Raw genomic sequence first — 23,104 nt, 5'->3', positions numbered from 1 at the left:
GTGACTGTAGGCCTCCATGGTGCCAGTATTACTGTAGACTGTGTTACTGAGTCTTATTAACATTCCCGTGGTGCCGGGGACATCACCGTCAGTGTTACTTTCTGTGCCTGTCAGTCTCGCTGCATTTTTGATTTCGAGGTTATTGTCACTGTGACTGTCAATGTCAACAGGTATCACTGCCCTTTGGTATCACTGTGTCAGTGGTAGTCACTGCATTTAGAAGTCACTGCATTGTTGTCGGTGTAGTGACTGTCAACACCCGAGTGTTATTGTCAGCTGGACAACTGTGTCATTCATACTCGGTGTTGCTGTCGATGTGTAGTGGTGTCTTTGTGTCACAGTGCAACGGTGACAATAAGTTGGGGGCTTGGGATTTGTCTTGATGTGTCGCCTGTGTGTGTATAACGATGACACTCGGGTTCTCTGTCAGGTAAAGTGCTGGGCTGCTGGTGCTGCCAGGAGTTTGGGCCACTGGGCACTGGGCTCCTTTCTTGCTTCTGGGGCGCCCTCCATTCCCTCCTCATTCTGGGCCGGGCTGAAGGCCATGCTCACCCCTGGAGGGGCTCACAGGAGCCTGGGCCAGTTTGCGTGGCCCTTATCTGGGGCTCTGTGGGATTTATCCTCCAGATCCATCCCAGGGCCGTGGGGTGTGGATTTGGAAAATTCCTGGGAAAGATGCTCTTTGCCCTGGGATAGGCAGTTCGGATGCCTCTGGCCGCAGCTTCCCTACCTGGGAATGGGCCCAGCTGGGACTCCGAGGGGAAGAGAAGTGAGATTGGCCTGGGGCTTTCTGGATTTGTGGAACAGAGACTGGGTGGGGTTTTAGTGCGCCCTTATCTCTTGAGGACTGGGCTCCTGCCTCCCCAAAGGGAAGTCCTAGAGTCCCCAGGAAGGCCCTGCTCTCCTTGTCACTCATTGGCCGGACGGCTGCCCTGACACCACCCCCCCACTGGGGGAGCCGGGTGGGCTCAGCGAGATGCTCTAGGGTTGGCACAGGGGCCCTGCCAGGGTCTCTGTCATTCATTCTCTAGGTCTGTCTCTCCTGCCCTTGAGTCTCTGCCCATCTCCCGTGCTCTCCATCTCTCTTCCTGCGTCTCTTCTTCCATTTCTCCCTATTTTGGTCCCTTCTTGTCTCTCTCGGTTTCCACTCTTGGCTTTCCTTCTCTTCCTGTCTCAGTGTTCCCCCTTCCCTGGGTCTCTCCCTTTTCTGGGTGCCCCCAACCATGCGGTGTCTGTCTTGGTACCCCATCCCCCACGCTCTGCAGTGCTCGCTCTCAGCAGCGCCCGTCTCCCATGGCTGCAGCCCCGTTGGCCCAGGGCCCGGCCCTTACAGTAACTCATCGGGCTGATGGAGGCGACTTTGATGAAGAAGCCATCCCCCACTGCGGGGGCCCAAATGTGTGTGTGTTTGCTCGAATGCATGAACACCCATGTCAGGCTGTCTCCTCGCCCCTGCCCTCCCCCTCAAACTCAGACCAGGAAGGAGCTGGGAGCAGAAGGCCGCCCCCTGCCCCGCCCCATCCCTCTTCTCCCATTCTGTGATCTAATCTCCATCCACTCTGCCTGCCCAGCTGCCTCCCCGTGCCAAGGTTCCTGCTCCCATGTGGTGGGCAGTGGGTGGCACCGAGGTGGAGTATCTTCCTGGTCGTGAGGAGAAAGACAGGCAGATGGCTGAGATGGTGGGGGAGGGTCTGAGGGCCACCTGCAAGGGTGGAGGTGGGAAACCAGCTCTTGTTTCTCTCTCTCCAGCACCAGCTCTAAATCCAAACAGTCCCAAGTTCATTTCCTGGCCCCACTACTTGCTGACTGTGACTTTGGTCACTGTCTTAACCTCCTGGACTGGAGGAGTAGCTGAAGATGGGGGAGTGGCTGAGGGTCAGGAGCCAGGCCAAGTGGTAGCTGAGGCTCCAGGAACCACTGCCATGAGGGGGAGAGCCAAGGCCACGTGGGGCCGAGAAAGACGAGCCGTGCCAGGGAGGGGCAGTCAGAGCACCTGCAGCTGTGGCTGGAGGAAAACCAGGGCAGAAGGGGCACTCGCCTGGTGAGGGGCGCGTGTAGCCACAGACCGGAGGGGCCCTCTCCCATTCAGGAGCCTCAGAAGTGAGAGTCCCTCCAGCGCCCCTCACCCCTGGTACAGGCTGACACCCACATGTGTCTGCTCCTGCTCTAGCTGTCTGCAGTGTCTCTGGCTGTTTCTCTGGCAGTGTTTCTGACAGTGGCTCTGGCTGTGTCTGGCAGTGTGTCTGACTGTGTGTCTGAGTGTCTCTGGCAGTGTTTTAGTGGTGGGGATACTTCCTGACTGAGCATCTGGCCCTGTCTCTGGCTCTCTCTCTAGCTGTTTTTCTGGGTGTATTCCTGCTAGTGTCTGTCAGTTTCTCTGGGGTTTCTTTGCTTGTGTGTCAGGCAGTTTCTCTGGCATGGTTTCTAACGGTGTCTCCGGCTCTCTGGCTGTGTCGCTGATGGTTTCTCTGCCTGTGTTTCCTGCTCTTTCTCTGGTGCCGTGTTGGCTTATGTCTGGTTGAGGCTTTTATGCTGTTTCCTGTGGGTCCTTTGGTTGTGTATCAGCCGTTGTGTAGCTTTGCCTGATTGTACCTCATTGTCTTTCAGCGTAACTCCAACTGTGTGGAGCTGTTTCTTTGGGGTGTTTAGCTGTTTCGGGCAGTGTCTCTGCTGTGTGTCTGGCCACACCTTTGACAGTGTCTGGTTGGGAGTCTGGCAGTGTTCTTCTCTGGGTCCCTACTTCTGTCTGGTTGAAATCCCCTTTCCTCAGACTGGGTTGGGAGGGTCATACTTGAAGCCTTTTCTGAAGGTGATAGTTATTTCCCTGCTCTCAGGTGTAAGCGTGTGCTGGCGTGGGGTTGGAGGGGGACAGCTGGACCCATTCCAGGTCAATAAGTAGGGAGGCAGTTGGCTCCATCCTGGGTTCTGGGGACAGGTCCTGCGTGTGCTTTATGTGCCCACGTGGGCATGCGTAGACACCGAGGCACATCTGCTAGGCTCCAGGTCACAGGCTCCTAGGCATGTGGCCAGGGTGAGGGTGGGCTGGGATCCCCGACAAGGACCTGTATGTGCAAACCCCTCATTCTTCTCGATCATTGGTGCACACTAAAACAAAAGCCACATCTGACCTCGGTCACCATGGCCCCCTGTGCTGGTGCCCTGCTGCTCTGCACTCCCCAGAGCCCACGGGCAAGGCTCACTGGCAGGCACATCTGGGGAGCTCCTGAGCATCCAGGTTTTGGGCTCTCTCCCCAGGGGCACAGCAAGGGACCTTCCATTCAAAGCAATTTGGAGAAATATAGACCTCCAACTAAGTTAAAACATTACCCTTCATTCTGTGATGTTTATAGCTAGTGAGCCAACCTCACCAGTAAAGTTTTGTGTGTTTTTTTTAGAAGAACAGCCCTAACATTACCCATGTTCTGCAACTCATCCGTGGTTGACTGCTTCCTGCAGCCCGCAGCCTTATCGAGCAACAGACCGCTGTAGGATGCCTCCTACCGTCTTAGCAAACCTTTGCCTACAGATGCCGATAATGTTGTTTTCTATGGCTAGAAAAGAGGATCCTGAGCCCCATTAAGAATAGCACGTGGGACCAAGGTGCCCTGGCCCTAAAGCTGGGATTTCCCAGTCTCGCCTGAGAAGGGGGTGCTCCTTAGGAGGTTCCTGCCGGGGCTGATACTGCCCCTTCACCCCCCTGCACTCCCTGTTTCTCCCAACAGATGGCTGTTCCTGTCCCATGGGCCTGCTGTGCTGTGCTTGCTGCCGCTACTGCCATCGTCTACGCCCAGAGACACAGTCCACAGGGTGAGTGCCAGGGGGCGGGGGTGGCCGCCTCTGCCACCCCCTCCCAGAGATGAGCATGGACCTTCGTTGGTATAGCTGTATCCACTCACTCGAGAGCTGCACACTGGCACGTACCAGCATCACCACCATGAACACCCAGGAGGACGTGAGTCACAGGACACTGACGTACAGGCTGACCCAGTGATATCATCTCATAGGCATTGTCCTCCAGCCCCTCCTGGGTGGTCTCATGCTGATGGCATCTCTGTCTTGGGATGGTCTGTCTCTCTTCCCACTAGGATGGATAAAGGGTAGAGACAGGTGGGGTGGGAGTTAGGGGTGGCTAGGGCTAGGGCCCCTGTACAGCATCTGATGAAATGGGGCCCCCTGGGGCTTTGGAGTGTGCAGTGGGAGGCACTGAGAGAGACAGTGGACAAGAATGCTCCCCATTATTCTAGAGGAAATATGGGGAAAGAGATGGTAGACTGAGAACAAGATGGGAACAGACAGGGTGACAAGTGGGAGAGGGCTGGCACACTAAGGAAGGGGACTGGTCACCCAGTCAGCTGGAACGGAATGGCTGGAGGAGGTGCCCTGGGCAGCCTCCTGCCCTCCCCCTACCAGTGTCCAGCAAGGGCTCCCCACAGCCCTCAGCGCAAGGAGTTGCATCCCTGCTGGGAAACAGGTACCCTCTTAACTTAACCACCAGTCCTTCACTGCATTTGAGGCAGCACGTCTTACAACCACATCAGTACGAGGGCTGACCTCAGAACTCCCCCAGTGGGGCTCCAAGAGTAGGGAGCTCCCCTTTCGGATGTGCTCTGCCCCACCTGCCCTCACCTCGGCTGGCTGGGGTGGAACCAGAGGAGGTGGGGGCATCTCTGAGGCTCAGACATAGAGCAGACTCTGATGGCTGAGCTCTGCCACCCTCAAGGCTGAGGGTGGGTTCAAGGAGGGCAGTGGGTCAAAGCTCCTGCGGCCTGTTCTTGTGAATCCAGCACTGAGACCCAGAGAGCCCGGCCTGCCCGCATGGCTGCTCCCCAGTGGGCGGGGAACAGAGGGCCAGTACTAGGCCAGCCCATCGACCTTCTGCCTCCGTCAGCCTGCCCTGGGCTCCTGTGCCAGCCTGACTTGCCTAGGCCCGCAGCGGTCTCTACCGTTGGCCTGGCCCCTGCCCTCTGTATAAAGCAGAGCCACATGGGACCAAGGCCACATCTCTGCAAGTGCGCGAGATTCTTCTTGTGCATTAGGCTGTGTTCTTGTGTGGGTAAGACCACATCCCCTTTTGAGTGTGCTTCTGCGGTTGCATCCTTATGGGCTGTGCCCTGGTATGACGTTGTCTATCTCTGTGTGTAACTGTGTCCTTCGTGGGACTGTGTCCTTGTGGTTGAGATTGTACCCCATGCATCATAGTTTCTCTGTTTCTGCCTGTGCGTTTGCATCCCTGTTGAACTGTCTCCTCTGGTGTGAGACTGTGTCCCCATGTGTAACTGTGTTCTGGGTGACGGTGCCCTTGCTATGCACACATGTGATCTTGTATCAGGTGTTACCATCCCTCAGGTGGGACAGTGTCCCTAGTGTCCCTGTGTGTCTGTGACCTTGTGGACCATTGTCCTGTGTGTGCTCGTTCTTTGCGGTGATTGTCCTTGTCCTATGTGTGTGGCGAGGTGAAGCTGTTGAGGACGCCCGGGGGATGGTTTCCGGCATGTGGTCCCCATGTGAGCCTGTGTGTGCAGGTGTGAGGGCGCCGTCAGCTCTGTCCCTCTGCGCTCTCTGTGTCCATGACCTCATCCTGTCTCTGTCTCTCATCCTGGCTTCTAACAACCTTTTCACAGCTGATTCCTTTGGAGCATTTGTCACCGCGTCAGGGCCAAGAACCCCATCCTCCCCCTGCTGCTTGATTTAATTTCTGAAATGGACAGCACATCAGTAGGGGCACCCATGGGGTGGGCGGAGAGCCGTCCAGAAACAAAGGATTAGGTCGCTGCCATCTTTGGAGCTGTTGCATGGCCGAGTGTGTTGCCATTGTTGTGTTGCTGTAACAGTGTGACGCTGTGCGATTGTCACGTCACGTTGCCCCCTCTGCCTCTGCCTTGTGGCCTGTAGTTGTCTTTTGTCATTGTGTTGTCATTTTTTCATCCCTGCCCTGCCCTTACACTGTTGGTTTGTCATTGTCATGGGGCTGTGCTTCCATGTCCTCCGAGAGGTGGACAGTGGACAGTGGGGAGGCGTTGTTGCCGTTGTGTTTGTTGTGCTGTTGGGTCACTGTTTCCTCGCTGTGTGCTCAGACCTGACCCCAGGATGAAAGGACCATCCCGGGTCCACGCTAGTTCTGAGCTGCGGTTGGTCAGCATTGGCGTGTTGCTGCTGGGACCATGATGGCCACACCCCCTCCCCGACGGTCAGTTTTCAGCCTCCTCCTCAGGCAGCTGGACGCAGAGTCTCTGCTGGGGGTGGGGTGCAGAGAGAGGGGCTTGGCATGTTTCCTGGAAGCTCCAGGTTTTTGGAAAGGAGGCTGGAAGGGGGCTCAATGGCTAGGGCTGGTGGATTGGGGGGGCTCTATGGCTTGAGCCGTGGACACTGGGCCTCTGGTCAGGGGGAGGCCCCCACTCGGTCTCTGGTCCAGCCTCACAGCTGTGGCCTCCAAGGCCCCCAGCCACCGCCCTTCCGCCCCGTTCATCCTCTGTTCGGCTGGTCCCAGGCCCCACAGACGAATGGTCAGGGCTGGCTGGGTTTCCTGCTTCCCTCTCCTCTGACAGGGACAGGGAGGCTCCGCGAGGGGCAAGACAGAGACAAGCAGCGGGGGAGAGACCCGGAGATGCGGAGAGACCCCAGCGCAGGGAGACGCACGGAGGCAACAAACAGGGACAGATGTTCCCGCACAGAGAAAAGCAGTGCTGGGGAGGGGGCTGCGCCGGAGGGAGGCGGGTGGCTGGTGACATACGGGGATCCCTACCCCCTGCTGTCCTGATGGTGTTAACAAGTCTAATTAAGGGGCCACTGGCCCAACTTAATTGGCTCGTTAACAGGAACTGCCTCTGAAAATTCCCCAACTCAGTGGGGTAGCTCTCTGAGGGGAGACTTGAGCGAGTGTTAACGAGGGATCTCACAACCCCCCCCCCACTGACCCCCCTCCCTCTCATTCTTCCCCTCCCATCCTCACTCCACAGATCTGGCTGGGACCAGGGAAGCATCTGTCCTTCCAGCTTGTGGGGCAGGATGCGGAGATTAGATTTGCATCTCCCGGCTCTCATGCCTGTTTCTCTGCCGCCGGTGTCTGTAGATAGGTGTCTGGGACTTGCTCTGTCCCACATGCCTCCCCCACCTAATGCAGCCTCTCGACAGGTGCTCCCTCCCGCCCTTCCACTGCAGTCTCCTGGGGTCCGTCCATCACGCCTGGGTTGCCGAGGCCAAGGCTGGGGTTTGCTTTTGGCTCTGACAGGCCCCTCCTGGGGGCAGGAGAGGAGAGAGCTCTCTCAGCCCCGGCACTCCCCCACCCCCGGCCAACGCAGTTCCTGCCTCTCGAAGTTGACAGCTGCCAGGAGTTCCCTAGGGCTCCAGTCTTCCAGCGGGCCCTTTCTCCCTTCTCCTGCCGCTGCCCAAGCTCTGGATAGCTGGTGGGGGTGGGGGGCTCTTGTCAGGGGGGCCAGAGTGGGAGAGAGGGAGAGAAAGGCAGGACAGAAAGAGATAAGGATGAGGAAGAGAAACAGATGGGGAAAGACAGAGAGAGGAGTCCAGGAATGGGGCCCCTCGGCTCCAGCTTGCCTGGGCAGCAGATGTCAGTGACTGAGGCTGGGCCTGTTGGTGGTAAGAGGTGAGGGTCATGGGGTCAGGAAAACTTTTTAAAGGACCTTAGGACTGGAGGTGAACTGGGTTTTCCCTGAGTTCTCAAATACCTCCCAGCACTCTAGCTTTGGCGAGGTAGCTCGGTTGGTTAGAGTGTCATTCCAATACACAAGGTCGGGGGTTCAGTTCCCAGTCAGGGCACGTACAAGAAACAACCAATGAATGCATAAATAAAGTGAAACAACAAAATGGATGCTTGAAAAAAAAATGCCTCCTAGTACTCTACACAATCAATTAATCAATCAGTCTCTCTCCTCCCCTCCCTCTATCTGTCTCTTTCACACACACACAAGATAGCCCATTCACACACAGTTTTGGAGACACATACCTATACACTTGCACAGCCACAGAGACATTTGGCACACTCATCTCCCCAAGACACTCACACCATCAGACACGGAGCCTCTTGGCCAGGACTCCCCGGCCATGCACATTCACCTGTGGTTGCTGGACATGGCCGTTACCTGTGACCTTTGTTCTGTGCCCTCCCCGTCCCCACAGAGGCACCCCACGTGCAGTACGAGCGCCTGGGCTCAGACGTGACCCTGCCATGTGGGACGGCCAACTGGGACACAGCTGTGACGTGGCGGGTGAACGGGACGGACCTGGCCCCTGACCTGCTCAACGGCTCTCAGCTCGTGCTGCGTGGCCTGGAACTGGGCCACAGCGGCCTCTACGCCTGCTTCCACCGCGACTCCTGGCACCCGCGCCACCAAGTCCTCCTACATGTGGGCTGTGAGTGCTGCTCCCAACCCCTCCCTTGGTGTCCTCCTTCACTCGGAGAGGTTGTCAGTGAGGCCCAGACCCTTAGCCCGGACCAGGCCCCTCCTGTCAGGGGAGGGGGGAGGGCTGCAGTACTGGATAGACCCTTGCCCTCTGATTCCATCCCAGTCTGTTCCTTTGACCTCTGAGCCGAGCCTAACCCGCCGAGTCCAGAGCCCTGGGCATTCTGCACACGTACCTCTCCCCCCACCCCTGCGGTCTTTGAGATCCTGAAATCCTGTTCCTAGAACAGGGTGGGTAGAGGAGGGCTGGCAGGTCATGGCCCATCTGGAGCCTAGTGGGGAGTAACCCCGGGGCGACAGCTTGGGGTGGGGGCAGCCACAGTCCACTGTGTGTTCTCACAGGGGCGGGCCATGAGGGCCTCACGGAGCAAGATGGGATCTGTGGTTATGTAGGTGTGGGTGCGGGCACTCAGGAAGGCCCAGGGGAGGAGGAAGGCTTCCTCGAGTGAGAGGCATGTGGAGACTTAGAGGGTTTGGAAGGTACATTGAAGAAGTTACTTCGGACAGAGAGCTGACTGTAACTATAGGTCCCAGAGGCTGGGAGGGCATGAACTGGGGGAAAGCAGGGACAAGGACATCAGGATCCTAGAAGCTGGGAAGTGACAAGATCAGGTCTCGTTCCTAACAGATTCCTTTCATTGTAGTGAAGAGAGCAGATTGGATAGGGCGAAGCCAGGCAGGAAGGCGGCTGTCGCTGGGATGCAGTGGAGAGGACGAGACCCTGGGACCAGGGCGCAGAGTTGGGGCAGTTGGGAGGGGACGGTTGGAGCTCCAGGAGTTGGTGAGGGACCTCCAGGAGTCGGGGAGGACAAAGGAGCAGAGAACAAGAGGAGTCAAGACAGCTGGCCCCACCAATCAGCTCGACAAAGACACGGTAGGAGGGTCCTTTGGAGGAGAAGACGGAATGTTCCGTTTGGACAGTGTCTTTGGGGCTTTTCTAGAATCAGCTCCCAAGATGAGAATTCATATGGAAGTAGTTTGTTTGGCAGGTGACAGAAACACCATAGGGGAATGGAGAAATGATAGAAAAAGGAAGTTAAGTTTGTCAGTAAACGGTTACCAGCTATAAGTCTGAGCTTTTGGAGTCTAACCCCCAGGGGCACTCCGGGGGCCCAGACAGGGCATGCACCTTGGAGGTCTCCCGCCAGAGGGGGAGGGAGCTTGGGTGCTTAGATGCCAGCGCCTGCCCATCCTTGGTTGGGGGATTCTCCTGGGGTGGGGGCGGGATGTTGTAATTCCCCAGCACTTTTGGCCTGATGCCGCCGCTGCATTTTGGCAATGCAGCTTTGGTGGCCAAAGAAAGCTCTTAGGGAAATAACTGCAGAAGCAGCAGCGGGTATGGGTGAGGGATCTGTGGCAACACCCATATCTGCTGCAGACACATTTGTTGGGGTCCTTGGGCAACAACAGGGACCAACTACAGAGCACCAACAACAGTTGGTGACTGGTAGTCAGTGAGTCTGAGGCTTTGGGGTTCAGCGGAAAGGTCTGTGCTGGAGATGGGAATCTGGGGACTTGGCAGCATCGTAGCCATGGGACGGGGGTTGAGGGGGGGTTGGCCAAGGGAGAGATTGTGGGGTGAAGAGAGAAGATGACCCAGACTGAGCCCTGAAAACCGTCCCTGTTTAAGGGGTTGATGGAGAGAAAAGAAGAAGCCAGCAGGAAGGTAGAGGGAAGCCCGGGTGAGTGGGATTTGGAAGAGGGGTTTGGAGAAGTCGGAAGCATGAGGGGATCAGTGTGCAGAGGGTTGGCTCCTAGATCCCAGCCAGAGGTTCCCACTGACAGGAAAAGTCCTCAGAAGACAGTTTTATTTTCTCCTTGAGCCTAAAGAGTCAAGCTTCTCTGGCCTCACGCCAGTTGGGTGATGCACTCCCACAGTCTAAAGATGGTTTCTTTACTCTCCCTGGGAGCTACCAAGGGGAGGAGGTACTGGAGGGGCCTGGGAGCGGGCCCTTGCCCCGCTGTCGGGAGATTGGTGGATGGCCGTGGGAAACGTTAGGTTGAAGGTTTGCTCAGGGTCCTCCACGAAAACATCAACCCGCCAGCAGGTCTAGAGGAGGGGTGGAAATGTGCTTTGGTGGGGATGTTCCTTCCCCGCAGAAAAGCCTTTGACACAATTAAACTCCAGAGATAGCATTCCCAGCCAACCTGCTTAGGTGCAAGTCAGGGGTGGCGTGACCCCTGTTGGCCAGGTCTGGAAATGCAGGGCCAGCCTAAAGTCGTCCACACACCAAGCGGAGGACTTAGCCTTTCCCTGGGAGCCCTTCCTGGGGGTGAGGGGGGTGGCATATACTGAGTACCATGGGGGAAGGATGAGGCCAACTTGGCACTGTCGCCTACACTCCCGACTTCTCAATTTGATTCCCAGAAGTCTTCAGGATGTACGAGGATGGTAGTAATGGCTGGGCCTTGGTGACCCTGGGGCCCCATTCCTGACGACTTGATTTTCTTTGAGGGGAACTGGGTCTAGAAGGAATGGCTATACACCGTACCCACAGGACGTGGCCACGGAGTGGTCCCTGTAGTGACCAGAGCCCAGGCCTTGTATATATGGTGCTGCCCACTCCCCAGGCCCTGCCTGTTAGAGGAGAGCTGGCCCTGAACTGGCTGCAGCATTATCTCTGTTTCCTTCTGAAGAGCTGGTCAGAGGAACAGGGGTCATTAATCATGATTGTCTCAGTCACTTTATATTAGTAACAAGAGACTGGGTTGGCAACACTCGATATCAAATTATCCTTCTTGCCAGCACTCGGAGAACAGGACATAGTTATCCCTGATTTGTGAGTCGTTCAAACCAAAGATTATTTAGTGTTTATCCTAGAAATACATGATTTTTATGTCTCTTATTTCCACGGGAACCAGGTCATAAAAAATATTCTGTTGAAAGTCCTCTGAATCAGACTAGTCCCTGAATTGCTTTCTTGAGATCCACCTTCCACCTCAGGGGGGTTCTCACAAACAGCTCTGAGGGTCCCCTGCCCAGGATGATGAACAGACCCCCACATTAGACAATAGGATCACAGGGCTCCCTTTAATAGTCTTGTTTACTGGACACAGCTGATGCACGATCATTCTGATTTTAAGCTAAAACAAATCAGGTTAATCGACTAAATTTAAATTGGACAGTTCCTTGTTTAGTGTTTTAAAATTTGTATTCAATTGGCCAGGATGGGAACTTGGGACCCCCTGGTTCAGCATTGATTTGCCCTCAGCCTTGTTTGGCTGGGAAGGAGAGAGCAGCCAGTAGAAGGCAGCTGGGGGTGGGGGGGCATTTGGGAGTCCAGAGATTGGGGCATATCGAGGGCTGCCACGAGATGAGGCTGGGACAGGCTGTGGCCCTTGAGTGCCAGGCAGCAGTGGGCGTGTGAGCGGTGCCTGGGTAGGGCTGGAGCTGGAAGGGTCCCACCCTGCCCAGCCTGATCTGGCCTGGCCAGGGGTGTGGACAGCCTGCCCCTCCTCCCTGGGCCTGCCGGCAGGCCTCGTGCATGCCGGGGGCTCGGGCCCAGGCGGGCTGGCGAGATGAGAGGAAAAACATGCGGTTTGGTGGGCTGGACATGGAAAAACAAGCCAATTAGGAGGAAAACAAACAAACCCTGGGCCAGCAAGGGCACATGCACACACGGCCCGCATGGGACCCAGGGACACCCTGCCGCTGGCTGCCGGCACCACTGGGACTTCCCAGGAGTCCCCGCCGCAAGAGGCGACTCAGGATGCCTAGGCGTTCAGGGACACACCGTGTGCCCGGAGTGTGATATGATGTGTGTGCATGCGAGCTTTTTCTAACATGTTCTCACACAGCGTTCAGTTCATACGTGTGAGCACACTTGGAATTCTGGGCACCTTCCCAGACCCAGTTTGAAAACTACATCGAGGCTTCAACTCCACCTTGTACACAGTGTCCCCGGCGCATGGTCTCGCTGTCGCGGGGTCCCAGACACTTTCACGCATGCTCCCACAGAGCACCGCCGCCACACAGCCTTACACTTATAGACGATCTCAAACGCGGAAGCCTCTCCCCAAGTCACACGCAGCCAGTCACACGGCTACACAGCCGCCCCAAGTCTCAGGCACACACAGCCAGCCTCGCAGCCGGGCTGCCTGGAAAAGCTGCAGCAGCACACGCGCAGCACGCTGTCCCACAGCCTCACACTTGGTCTCCCGCGGCACCCCCACCTCCGCCCACCCGGCCCCTCAGCTGGGCTCCAGCTGCAGCAAGTCACTCCTTTTCTTCCTTTTCTTTGTTTTTCTTTCCTCCTTTTCCCTCTGAGAAACCTGGTCCCTGTCAGGAAACCCAAGCCCTTTCCTACTCAGGGCCCAGGGCCAGGCAGGAGTAGCCAGATGACAGACAAAGCCCTGCCTGGCCCCCCGGCCCTCCTCCATGACCTGCCCAGTTGGGGAGATTGGTGTGAGGGGGGGGCTGGTTTGTGGGGGGAGGACAGTGAGAGGAATGAAGAGGCTGGACCATGGGGTGGCTGGCCGGGGGAGGGGGCCTGGGAGTCCAGTGCTATGGCCTGCTCTGCCCTCCCAGGAGTCCCAGGCAGCAGGGAGCTGACTCTGCAGGCTTCAATCCCCCACCCCCACCCCCAGCGCCCTTCTCCTTTGAAGCTGAGGGTAAGGGGGGGTGGTGGCAGAAGGGAGGAGTGGAAGCTTTTCGGCCGGCCGACCTCGGAATGTCCTTTCCTCCTGGGGTGGCTGCCAACTCTGGCCTGGCCCACAGGCCCCCACAAGGCACTTCCTGTGTCCTTGGCCGCCCCCCACCCCACCCCCACGCCTCTGTGCCCCTGGGCAGATAGAGAAGGAATAGGAGAGGCACACAGTATGAACATGGAGCAGACACAAGATATACACGGGGCCAGGAAGGCTTCCCAGGGGAAGCAGAGAGCAGTGGGCAGAATGCAGGTTGCCCCTCTCGGGGGCTCAGCCGGGCTCTGGCTCCCCCTTGCAGGCCTGGGGCACGCAGCTGCCTCTGCCCACAGCCTTGCCCACTCCACATCCACGCCCAGGCTCCTCGGATGCTTCTCTGAGCCCCTCATCCCTTCTGCTGCAGAGCCAGATGGGGGCCTGGGGTTCAGCCCAAAGGCATGCATACCTCACACGTACTGGACACGTACGCACAATCACACAGAGCCACTCACAGTCACATGCACACCGCAGACGAAAGCCCACAGTTCCCCACGTGTCGCCATGGCCACTCAGCAAGCACAGACATGCACTCCCCTTCACTGTCCCTGGCTTATTGAACTGCCCCCCTCCTATTTCCTGTCCACCTGTCAGGCAGGGGGCGGGGAGGGAGGGGGGGCACAGGAGGGAGGTGTCAGTGTCCCTGGAGCCACCACGGACATTCCTTGCCTGGGTCAGATCACAGAAGCTGCCTCCTTCCAGGAACCTGAGCCGGCTGTCCTCACGCCTTGCCCAGTGCCTGAGGGTGGGAACAGCTGGACTAAGTGTTCGTGGCAGCCAGAGCGTGGTCAGACAGCAGAAAACACTTCCCGAGTGTGTTTGTGTGGTCATGTAGGTGACGTCCCCATCCTTGGGTGTAGTCCCAGCTTTGACTTGCTATGTGACCCCAGGCAGGTACCTGTCCCTCTCTGGGTGTCCCCATTTTGGAGTGAAGACAGCTGCTGGCCACGTCAGGGTCTTCTTAAAGTGTCTGTGAAGGAGCGGAGGAGCCGGGGCTGGGGCAGGGGCGAGGCACACACCAAGGGGAGGGCGGCTTCCTCCCAGCTGGAACGTGCGCACACTCGCAGTCCCACGTGAGCTCTAGAGCCGTGCACACAGATGCTCCTACACGTGTATCTACACCCCACCATGGGTCACTTGTTCGTGCCACACATAGACACAAATGTAACGTGCATGCCCACACATGCAGACATGTACAGATACAAATGTGAACTGCCGCCCAGGGCTGTTGTGCCTGTGGAACCACCAGGCCCGTCCCTGTGTTTCTCATTCTCTGCGGAGGGGAAGCCTGGGGTGTCTCTTCCCCAGGGAGTGCACCCTGGGCATCCCAGCTACCAGACCGCCCCAGGGACTCTATTGTACGGTTTGCAAACGGACACGACGTGGCAGGAGATGTGGGGCTGGGCTGGTTCCCCCAGACATCACCTCCATCCTGTGATTGATGAGCTGAGGCCCGCAGCCCCCTGCTCCCCACAGTTCCCGCCTCCATTGAGCAGGTGGGGGGGGCTCCCTCTCCTTACAGCCCTTGTTTTTCTTTAATTAAACATCTGGCTCTCTGTGGCCTGGGAAGCCTCAGACCCTCGCTGACAGTCCCCCCCCTCAACCTCTGGCATTGCTGATGGGTTGGAGGGGGAGAGCTGGGGTTCTGGGGCCCACCTGTCCCCACGCTAGTGCAGGGGACTGGGGGCTCCAAGAACGCCCTGGCTATGCTGTTTTCTCCCCGCAGTGCCGCCACGGGAGCCCGTGCTCAGCTGCCGCTCCAACACGTACCCCAAGGGCTTCTACTGCAGCTGGCATCTGCCCGCCCCCACCTACATCCCCAACACCTTCAATGTGACTGCGCTGTGAGTAGGCCCGCCCTTCACCCGTTCCAGTCCCGCCCCCTGCCCTCACTCCTGCCCCCGGCCCCCAGCCCATCCCGTGGCCACAGTCCAGATCCTAGCCCTGCCTTTGGTTCGGCCTTCCCCCAACCTCTGCCCTGCCTGACCCTTGGTGTTGGCAACAGTGCCTTGGGCCTCACCCTCACCCCTCCCCAGGCACGGCTCCAAAGTTATGGTCTGTGAGAAGGACCCAGCCCTCAAGAACCGCTGCCACATCCGCTACATACACCTGTTCTCCACCATCAAGTACAAGGTCTCGATAAGCGTCAGCAACGCTCTGGGCCACAACGCCACAGCTATCACCTTCGACGAGTTCACCATTGGTACGTGGGAAGGGGGTCCCTGCTGCTTACTTCAGTGGGTGTGTGCCAGAGGGGGTTATGAGTACTGGTAGGATGTTTACATGTGCGCACAGATATGTGTGGTATGTATGTGTGTACACACATGCATGGCATGTATATACCTGTGAACATTTGAGTGAATGTCTACCTGCAGAGGCCGAGAGACCTCTCCAGCAGCTCTTCCCACCCTCTCTCTGGCTCCCACAGCGTACAGGAGGGGGAGGGGGCAGGCTGGGCCAGACCCTTGTGCAGCTGCAGCCTCCACCCCCCGACACTAATAGCTTCCTTACGGCCTGTGATGAATGAGGTGTCAGAACAGGAGACAGGACTGGGACAGATACTGCACTCCCCCCAATCCCCATCCCAGCCAGACCCTCTGCCTGCCCCTGCTCCGTCCCAGCCAGACCTACGCTTGCCTGCCCCGTCCCATGGCTGGGTCCCCAGGCAGACTCTTTCTGCCCTTACATGCTCTCGTCACATCTCAGCCTACCTTTAACCCAGGTGTCTGCAACACCTGTGGACTGTCTTTGAACCTTGACCCATAGAGCAGCTTCGAACCCAGACTCTTCTAGGGAGCCCATGCCTCAGTTTGGAAATGGAAACGCTGAGGTGAAAAGCCAGTCTGGGTGGGGGCAGTGTATGGTGCTAGTGCGTGAGGGGACCATCCAGGTGACGGTGGGGTGGAGGCAGAGGCATCACATAGGCTTGTGACAGGGATACTGCTCATCACGGGGGTGGGGTTGTGATGGTGGAGTGAAATTTGGGATGTTCATCTCACGAGCTAGTGACAGTGACCACAACGGCAGTCACTGGCGATGACAGGAGTGTGAGAGGTGACAGTGATGAGATGGTGGTTAATGGTCTCTGCCAGGCTCGGCAGCAGAGAAGAGGGGTGGCAACCATGGCGACGACGACAGTTGTTGGTGAGGTGAGATGGCAGGCGTGGTGGCAAGGTGCTCTCCCCAGAGGCCAGTGTGGTAACGAAGCTGTGTCTCCTGAACAGTGAAGCCCGACCCTCCAGAAAACGTGGTAGCCCAGCCGGTGACCAGCAACCCGCGCCGGCTGGAGGTGACGTGGCAGACCCCCTCCACCTGGCCCGACCCCGAGTCCTTTCCTCTCAAGTTCTTTCTGCGCTACCGCCCCCTCATCCTGGACCAGTGGCAGCATGTGAGTGCCCGCCCCTGCCCCGCCCGGACCCCCCAAGTGCCGGCAGCCCCGCCACAAGGCACGGGGGTCGGGGGGGGGACCCGTGGCCCCACTGGTAGCTGTTCCGGTGAGAAGCCTGCGGCAGGCAGAGAGGCTTCCGGAGGGAAGAAGGCACCAGGCAGGCCTGGGAGGGCGGAGCGGAGGGAGGTGTCCCGATCCAAGCCCCTTGGGGGTTCGCAGTCACTCCCATTGGATGGGAACACATCTGTCTTTGTGGCTCCCCAGGGTCTGGAGAGAAATGCTGGAAGGGAAATGGCAGGCAGGGCAGCCTCGCTCCTGTTTTCTTACTTCTGGCTCTCAGCCCGAGCAGGCATCTCCCTCTCACACGTGGGCCCGGCCTCCATGCCTGTGCCAGACCCCAGGGCCAGGACGGCCCCTGTCCTCAAGGACTCGCAGATGGGCTCAAGGGGTCAGGAGTGGGCAGTGGAGTCAAGTTTGGTTCAGGGTGTGAGTGCAGGGCTCCAAAGTCAGTTCTAGCTCAGGGGTCCGCCTAGAGTTACAGGCCAGAAGGTGGCGCAGGCTGGGACCTAAGCAGTGGGCAGGGGGCAGTGTGGGGTCAGGCCGTGGTCTGGGGTGTTAATCAAGCCGTGATAGAGAGCTCTGGGGAGCAGACAGAGGTTTGGGGCAAACTTGAGGTTCTCTGACCTTGAGAGCCCGGGGTCCATAGGGCTGTGGGTGCTCCGTGTGGCCCGTGAGGTCTGGGCTAGACTGGGGCTGAGAGGGTGCTTCATGGGCCAACCCAGGGTGGCACCTGGGGGCTCAGCCTGTGTTCTGACGGCATCTACCAGGCTCCAGCTCCATCTCCTCATACCCCCACAACCCCAGCTAGCCTCTAAAGTGCGTAATTCGATTCTGGGGTGCCTGTCCAGGTTGCAGGCCTGTCCCCCACAAAGGCTGCTCACACACTCACATGTTCCCTGACAGAGTCCGGAGTCCCTCCCACCTGGCCAGCTGCCGGCGCCTAATGCATTGCTAATAACCAGGGTCTAGTTTCACAAGCCCCCCTCCCCCGCTAACGAGCTACAGGCAGCAGCCCTGCGCGCGTTGCGGCGCACACGCCTTGCAGTGGACCTGGCACACCGCCCACCACACACACAGGAACATGCACACACACACATGGTTCCCAGGAGGAACCGTGCTCCATACATGCATGTGACTAACATGGCAAAACCATGCACTGGCCTCCACCATGGGCAGAGCTGGCCACCACCCTGAGGCGGGCAGAGAAGAGCACGTGGGGCTCTGCAGCAAGAATGTGCGTGGCCTGTGGCGCGTGCTAGCCCTGTTCCGTGTCTCACTGGCATTGCAATTGGCCAGATTTATGGCTCTTTTGAACTTGAGTTTTGCTCTGCACAGAATCTGCTCTCCCTGACTCGTCATCGTAAAGAAAGGCAGGTGTATAATTGGGGACGAGGGGTGGGCTGCAGAGGGGAGAGCGCAGAAAAATATCATTTGGGTTTTCAGGAGGAAATGAGAGGAACGGGCCAGGAATTACACAAGAAGGGGCACCACGAGGCCCGGCGGGGGCCGACTGCCCGTGGACAAGCGGGAGGCGAATGCTGGGACCCTGCTTGGGTCCTCCTTCCCAGTGTCTTTAGCTCTGGCACTCACTCAGCAGGGAGGCCTGGGGAGTGGATGAAGGACTCAGGGGTGAGACCAAAGCCAGAGACTAGGGAATTCCTGCCAGTTGAGGAGCCACTCTCTCAAGGTGGTGGATTAAGGCATCAATGAAAACCTAGGAAGAAGGATCCAGGCCTAGAAGATGTGACTGCCAGAGGGTATTGGGCTTCCGGGATGTATTCCTAAATGTAGGGCTCCCACCAGAAGCCCACCAAGGAGGTGGTCATTTCGATATGCTCCCGTGGCTCTCTCCCTTTGGGGAAAGACAGACACGGATGTCTGGGAGACAGACAAAGGTGGGGATCTGGTGGTCAAACCCTGTTAAGAGGGAGAAGGAGCTGAAGGAGTTTGGGCTACTCAGCCAGAGGGAGCTTCGCAGAGTGAAAGGGGACCGGAAACCAGAGGTAGAACTGGAGCCCAGCTCCGGGAGAGGAGGGTCTGTGGGCCACCAATCTTCCAGGCCTGAGAGTAGGACTTGCTAAGCCCAAGTCTGGGCCCAAAGTGGCTCTCACCCTGACACTGACCTTTACCAGTGCTTCCGCCTCAGGGCCATAGACTCGGGGGTATTGGAGGGGCTCCCCACCCCACGCGGACCCAGTCGAGTGCACACACATGCATATATTCATAGCCTGCCAGGTCAGGTAGCCCACCCAGTCCCCCGGTTTCTGGGGTGGGTTGCAGAGGATCAGAACAGGGACCAAAAAAGCCCTGAGGCCAGACATGGCCCAGAGAAGCCCCCTCCTCCGCCGCCCCCACTGGCTGCCCCTGTTTATGAGGCGGCTTAATGAGGCAGCGGGTGCCGCTGAGATGAACCAGAGCCCCGCCTGGGCCTGGGAGGGGCGCCGGACAGGCAGGCCGGCCTGGAGTTTGGGGGGAGACCAGCAGGGTGAGGCCTGCGGGGGTAGGGTGGCGATGCCTCCAGGAGGAAATGGAGCAGCTGTTCTGCTGTCCTGCCCCCCACCCCAGGAGCTGCCCCCCACCCCTTTCTGCCTCAGGCAGGGCCATAACCACACTGAGGCCTTCTCGTGGGGGGGCCCAGCTGGGGCCAGTCTTGGAGGGGTGGGCACCGCATACCTGGGGACCCAGACTCTGAGCTGGAACTCCTGATAACAACAAAGCTGGCTGAAGTCTGTTTGGTGCTTACCATGTGCCTGAGTCCTCATCACACTCCCGTGAGATAGGTCATTAACACCACACAACAGGTGAGGACCACAAGGCTTGTGGAAGTCAAGTAACTGGGTCACCTAGCTAGGGGGCAGGGGTGGGGGGTGGAGCCTAGCTCCGGAGCTGTGTCTGTAACATTCCCTTTGAACCGCCTCTGGGGGCCGAGGGCAGCACAGTGCCGCCCTCTCTTGTTCTGTTACTCTTGTCACCTCTGGGCTGGGACTGGGGTCAGGGGTCAGGTCTCCGGCCCAGGTTTCGACAGAGCTGGGATGACCGCAGAGTCCAAACACTGAGCCAGGTTCTCCTCTTCTCCCCCCAGGGTGCTTCCCATCACCCTAAAGAGTTTCTTACTCTCCTTCAGGACCGTCCTCCCTCCCTCGGGATCTCTTCCCTAAGATGCCTCTACCTTCCTGCAGGAACGTTCTCAGTGTCCCCTGAGCCCCCGGGAAGTCCCTGCTCCCCCAGGGGTGTCCTCACTCTTCTCTCCCCAGAAGTGTTCTCACTTCCTCTGGGGAGGCCTCACTCTCCTTGACTCCCAGGGGTCCCCCACCCCCATGGTCTGGCTGTAGGTGGAGCTGTCCGACGGCACCACGCACACCATCACAGACGCCTACCCTGGCAAGGAGTACATCATCCAGGTGGCGGCCAAGGACAATGATATCGGGACATGGAGTGACTGGAGCGTGGCTGCCCACGCCACCCCCTGGACTGAGGAGCCACGACACCTCACCACCGAGGCCCAGGCTCCAGGTGAGCCTGTCCCCGCCCCCTGTGCTTGCAGTCAGCCTGCGCTGTTGCCTGGCTCTGTCCTGCTCCCTGCAGCTCCTCCTGGGGCTTGGACCCTCCACCCCAGGGGTCTCCACACTCTGTGGCTGCCACACTCCCACTTGTCTGGCGCCTGCTGGTCCTTGCTGTCTGGACATGCTTGGTAGAGGCATCTCTGGGCCTTGGGGGAACAGGATCTGCCTGATGGCAGTGGCAGAGCACGTTGGAGAGAGGAGGCAGGGGCCTTCCGATGGGGAGGCAGCACTGGTCTGATACAGGGAGCAGGAGCAGTGGCCCTCGTGAACCCCCAGGTCTGGGGGGGATTCCAGGTCTGGAGGGGATTCCAGCCCCGGCCCTGCCCTGAGTTCCCCCATGTTCCCCAGAGACCACGACCAGCACCACCAACTCACTGGTTCCCCCGTCCACCACGAAGATCTGTGACCCCATGGAGCTGAGCAGCGGCGCAGGACCCTCAGCACCCTTCTCGGTCCGCGTCCCTGTCACTCTGGCCCTGGCTGCCGCTGCTGCCACTGCCAGCAGTTTCCTGATCTGGTAAGTCAAGCGAGGACAGATGGGCCTCAGAGGGGAGCCCGCGGGGACCCCCACCCCACCCTCCTCCCTCACAGCGCCCTGCCCTGTCTCCCCAGAGCCCGGCATCCCGTGAGGACGTGCCAGCGCACCTGCAGAGGAGCAGGAGGCCGGAGCTGAGCCTACAGACCCCGGTTTCTATTTTGCACACGGGCAGGAGGACCTTCTGCATTCTCTTCAGACACAATTTGTAGAGACCCCGGCGGGCCCGGGCCTGCCGCCCCCTCGTCCTGCCACACCACACCGGCCCTCCACCCTCCGTAAGGAGAGGAGGACCTTGCAGCTAACCCACCCACCAAAGACCATCCCACCCCCACCTGCCCCCTTGGGCTGGACCCTCCAATGCCAGCGACTCCCAGGAGCCCTTGGGGGGCCTGAGGGGAGCCCCTCACATCCACAGTTTTTCCTCCTGCCCCAGCCTCCTGTCTGTCCCAGGGTCTCTGTTGCCACCATCAGATTATAAGCTCCTGACACTGGGGGGACCCCAGCCATGCCCCTCCCCCCAGCACCCGTACTTTTCAGTCCCCACCTCTGCTCCTGTTTTGTATGACCCCCCTTTTCCTGCTCCTACACCACAGTATTTAATGCCCTGTCAGTCCTTTCTAGTCTGACTCAATGGTAACTTGCTGTATTTGAAATTTTTATAGATGTATATACAGGTGTGGGGAGTGGGGGGGTTCTCATTAAACGTCACCATTTCATGAGTCCTTGGAACAGACCTGCTTTGGGAGGGTGTCTCTCTTCCAAGGATCCCTCCTCTTTCAGGCCTGGAGCGGGGAGAAGTTACAGTGGAGAGAGACAGCTCTCCACACAGGTGGGGAGAGGCGGTTCCGCGCTCAGGCTGTTGTGGTGTCTGGGGGTGGGCTTCCTGTTCTTGGGAGGGTAGGGCTCCCTGGAGGTCAGGGGCAGACCTGGGGGAGTGGGGGGGCCAGTGAGGCAGGTACCACTTGGGGGTTCATCCCTGCTGTCCAGGAGACAGTCCGGAGGTTCTTGCAGGTCAGGCTTGGGGCTCAGCCAGGCCACGGGCCTCAGAGTGCAGGGCATCCTGGACCTGGTGAGGCAGGAGGCTGCCCGAAGGAGGCCACTTGGAGTGTGACCAGGGGTCAGGCCTGTGCTTCGGGACTGGAAGCGTGGAGTCCCAGGCTTGGCCCGGGGTGAGGTTGCAGGGAGCGCTCCGTGTGAGCAGGGGCGGTGGGGTTTCGGTGTTATGGGGTGCGCAGTCCAACTCCACACCCTCTAGCTCCTACATTGGGACTCCAGGGTCCCCTCGGGGTTCTCCCCAGACGAGGGGCCCCTGGCTGCCACGGCCTGCTCAGGTCTAGCCCCCTTGTAGAGGCCACCTCACGGTGCACCGGTAGCTGAGAGGGCCCGAGGCTGGGACCAAGTCCACAGGCACCGCCGGCCGAGGTGGGGGAAAGCATTAGACTGAGCCTTGCTCTGCGTGGCCGGAACAAGAAGAGAGAAGCGGAGTCAAGGCCATGGGCGCACTGAGCTGGGCGCATACTCCCCGCGGCAGGTACTGACACCGCTCCTCCACAAAGTCATCCGTTCCGTGTCCTTTTTCTCAGACCAGGGTCCAAAAACAGACATCCCTTCCTGGTCTCCCCAGGCCTGCCAGGATCGTGCTCTAGGAGGAGGATTCGCCATCCTCAGCACAGACGAGTCAGGCCTGGGCAGGATTTGGGGCTGGCTCTCCTGTAGGTCAGGACTGGAGGAGAAGGGTGTTCCGGGGGGAGACCCCATGGAGAGCAAAGGCCTGATGTCAGGGCAGAAAGGCCTGTGGCTTTTCACACTGAGCAGCCCCAGCTATGGGAGCACAGGGTTCCTTGTTCACAGAAAGAGGCTTCCGAGGAGGACATCTGATGAGTGGCCACGGACCTGCCTCTGCACCCTGGACTCTCGGTTCTGCCTGTCTGGTCCCTGCCAGGTGTGGCTCGGGCCTGAACAGGGACTACCAGCTCTTGCCAAGGACATTGCATTCCTGGGATGGGTCTGGGCCTCCCCCTTCCCTGTCCTTGAGGTGGAGGGGCTGAAGTTAGGGGGTCTCTGGCCCATGCTGCCTTCCTGCCTTGGTCAACCCTGACCCATCAGCCGCCCACCCAGGGCTTGGGCATCAGCAATCTGGCCTCCATTAGCAACATGGGAAAGCAATTATGTGGGGCCTGGGGAGGAGGGGGAGGGGTGGGGGCCTGCTGGAGCCTTGGAGGCTGATGGAAAGGAGGACTGGGGCATCTCCCTGCCCCCCACCCTGAGAGAGAGACCCAGCCCCTTCCCAAGCCCCGAGGTGTCTGGAAGGGCAGTGTCACGCCTCTAACAGGACTGGGCCTGGGCCCGGGCCGAGTCTTCCTGCCTTGGGGGTCCTGGTCCTTGACCTCACAGAGGCTGCTCTGCTCGCTTTGGGGGGCATGACTGCTTTCTGCCGCTGCTGCCGCTGAGTGCTGTT

At 58.8% G+C, this 23,104-nt stretch overlaps 1 protein-coding gene across 3 annotated transcripts in view; it reads left to right on the top strand.

Annotated features, from left to right (window-relative positions):
• The window catches only part of CNTFR (ciliary neurotrophic factor receptor), a 37,690-nt gene extending 16,325 nt beyond the window's left edge, over nt 1–21,365 (top strand). For 2 of the 3 annotated variants that reach the window (XM_045841025.1, XM_045841026.1), the window contains 8 exons: nt 3,723–3,807; nt 8,134–8,367; nt 14,824–14,941; nt 15,134–15,300; nt 16,322–16,485; nt 19,878–20,058; nt 20,457–20,625; nt 20,721–21,365. In XM_045841025.1, coding sequence (XP_045696981.1) covers nt 3,723–3,807; nt 8,134–8,367; nt 14,824–14,941; nt 15,134–15,300; nt 16,322–16,485; nt 19,878–20,058; nt 20,457–20,625; nt 20,721 — 1,119 coding nt within the window. In that variant the 3' untranslated portion in view covers nt 20,722–21,365. Of the gene's footprint in view, nt 1–2,029; nt 2,132–3,722; nt 3,808–8,133; nt 8,368–14,823; nt 14,942–15,133; nt 15,301–16,321; nt 16,486–19,877; nt 20,059–20,456; nt 20,626–20,720 lie in introns of those variants that run through there. The other variant, XM_045841027.1, reaches the window with a different exon arrangement.
• The last annotated feature ends 1,739 nt before the right edge of the window (nt 21,366–23,104 follow it).

This window comes from Phyllostomus hastatus, unplaced genomic scaffold (assembly GCF_019186645.2).
Source record: "Phyllostomus hastatus isolate PE091 unplaced genomic scaffold, TTU_PhHast_1.1 phas_contig_34, whole genome shotgun sequence".
Lineage (NCBI taxonomy): Eukaryota > Metazoa > Chordata > Mammalia > Chiroptera > Phyllostomidae > Phyllostomus > Phyllostomus hastatus.
The sequence above is the reverse complement of the archived record's forward strand: the minus strand, read 5'-3'. Positions and strand labels throughout refer to the sequence as shown.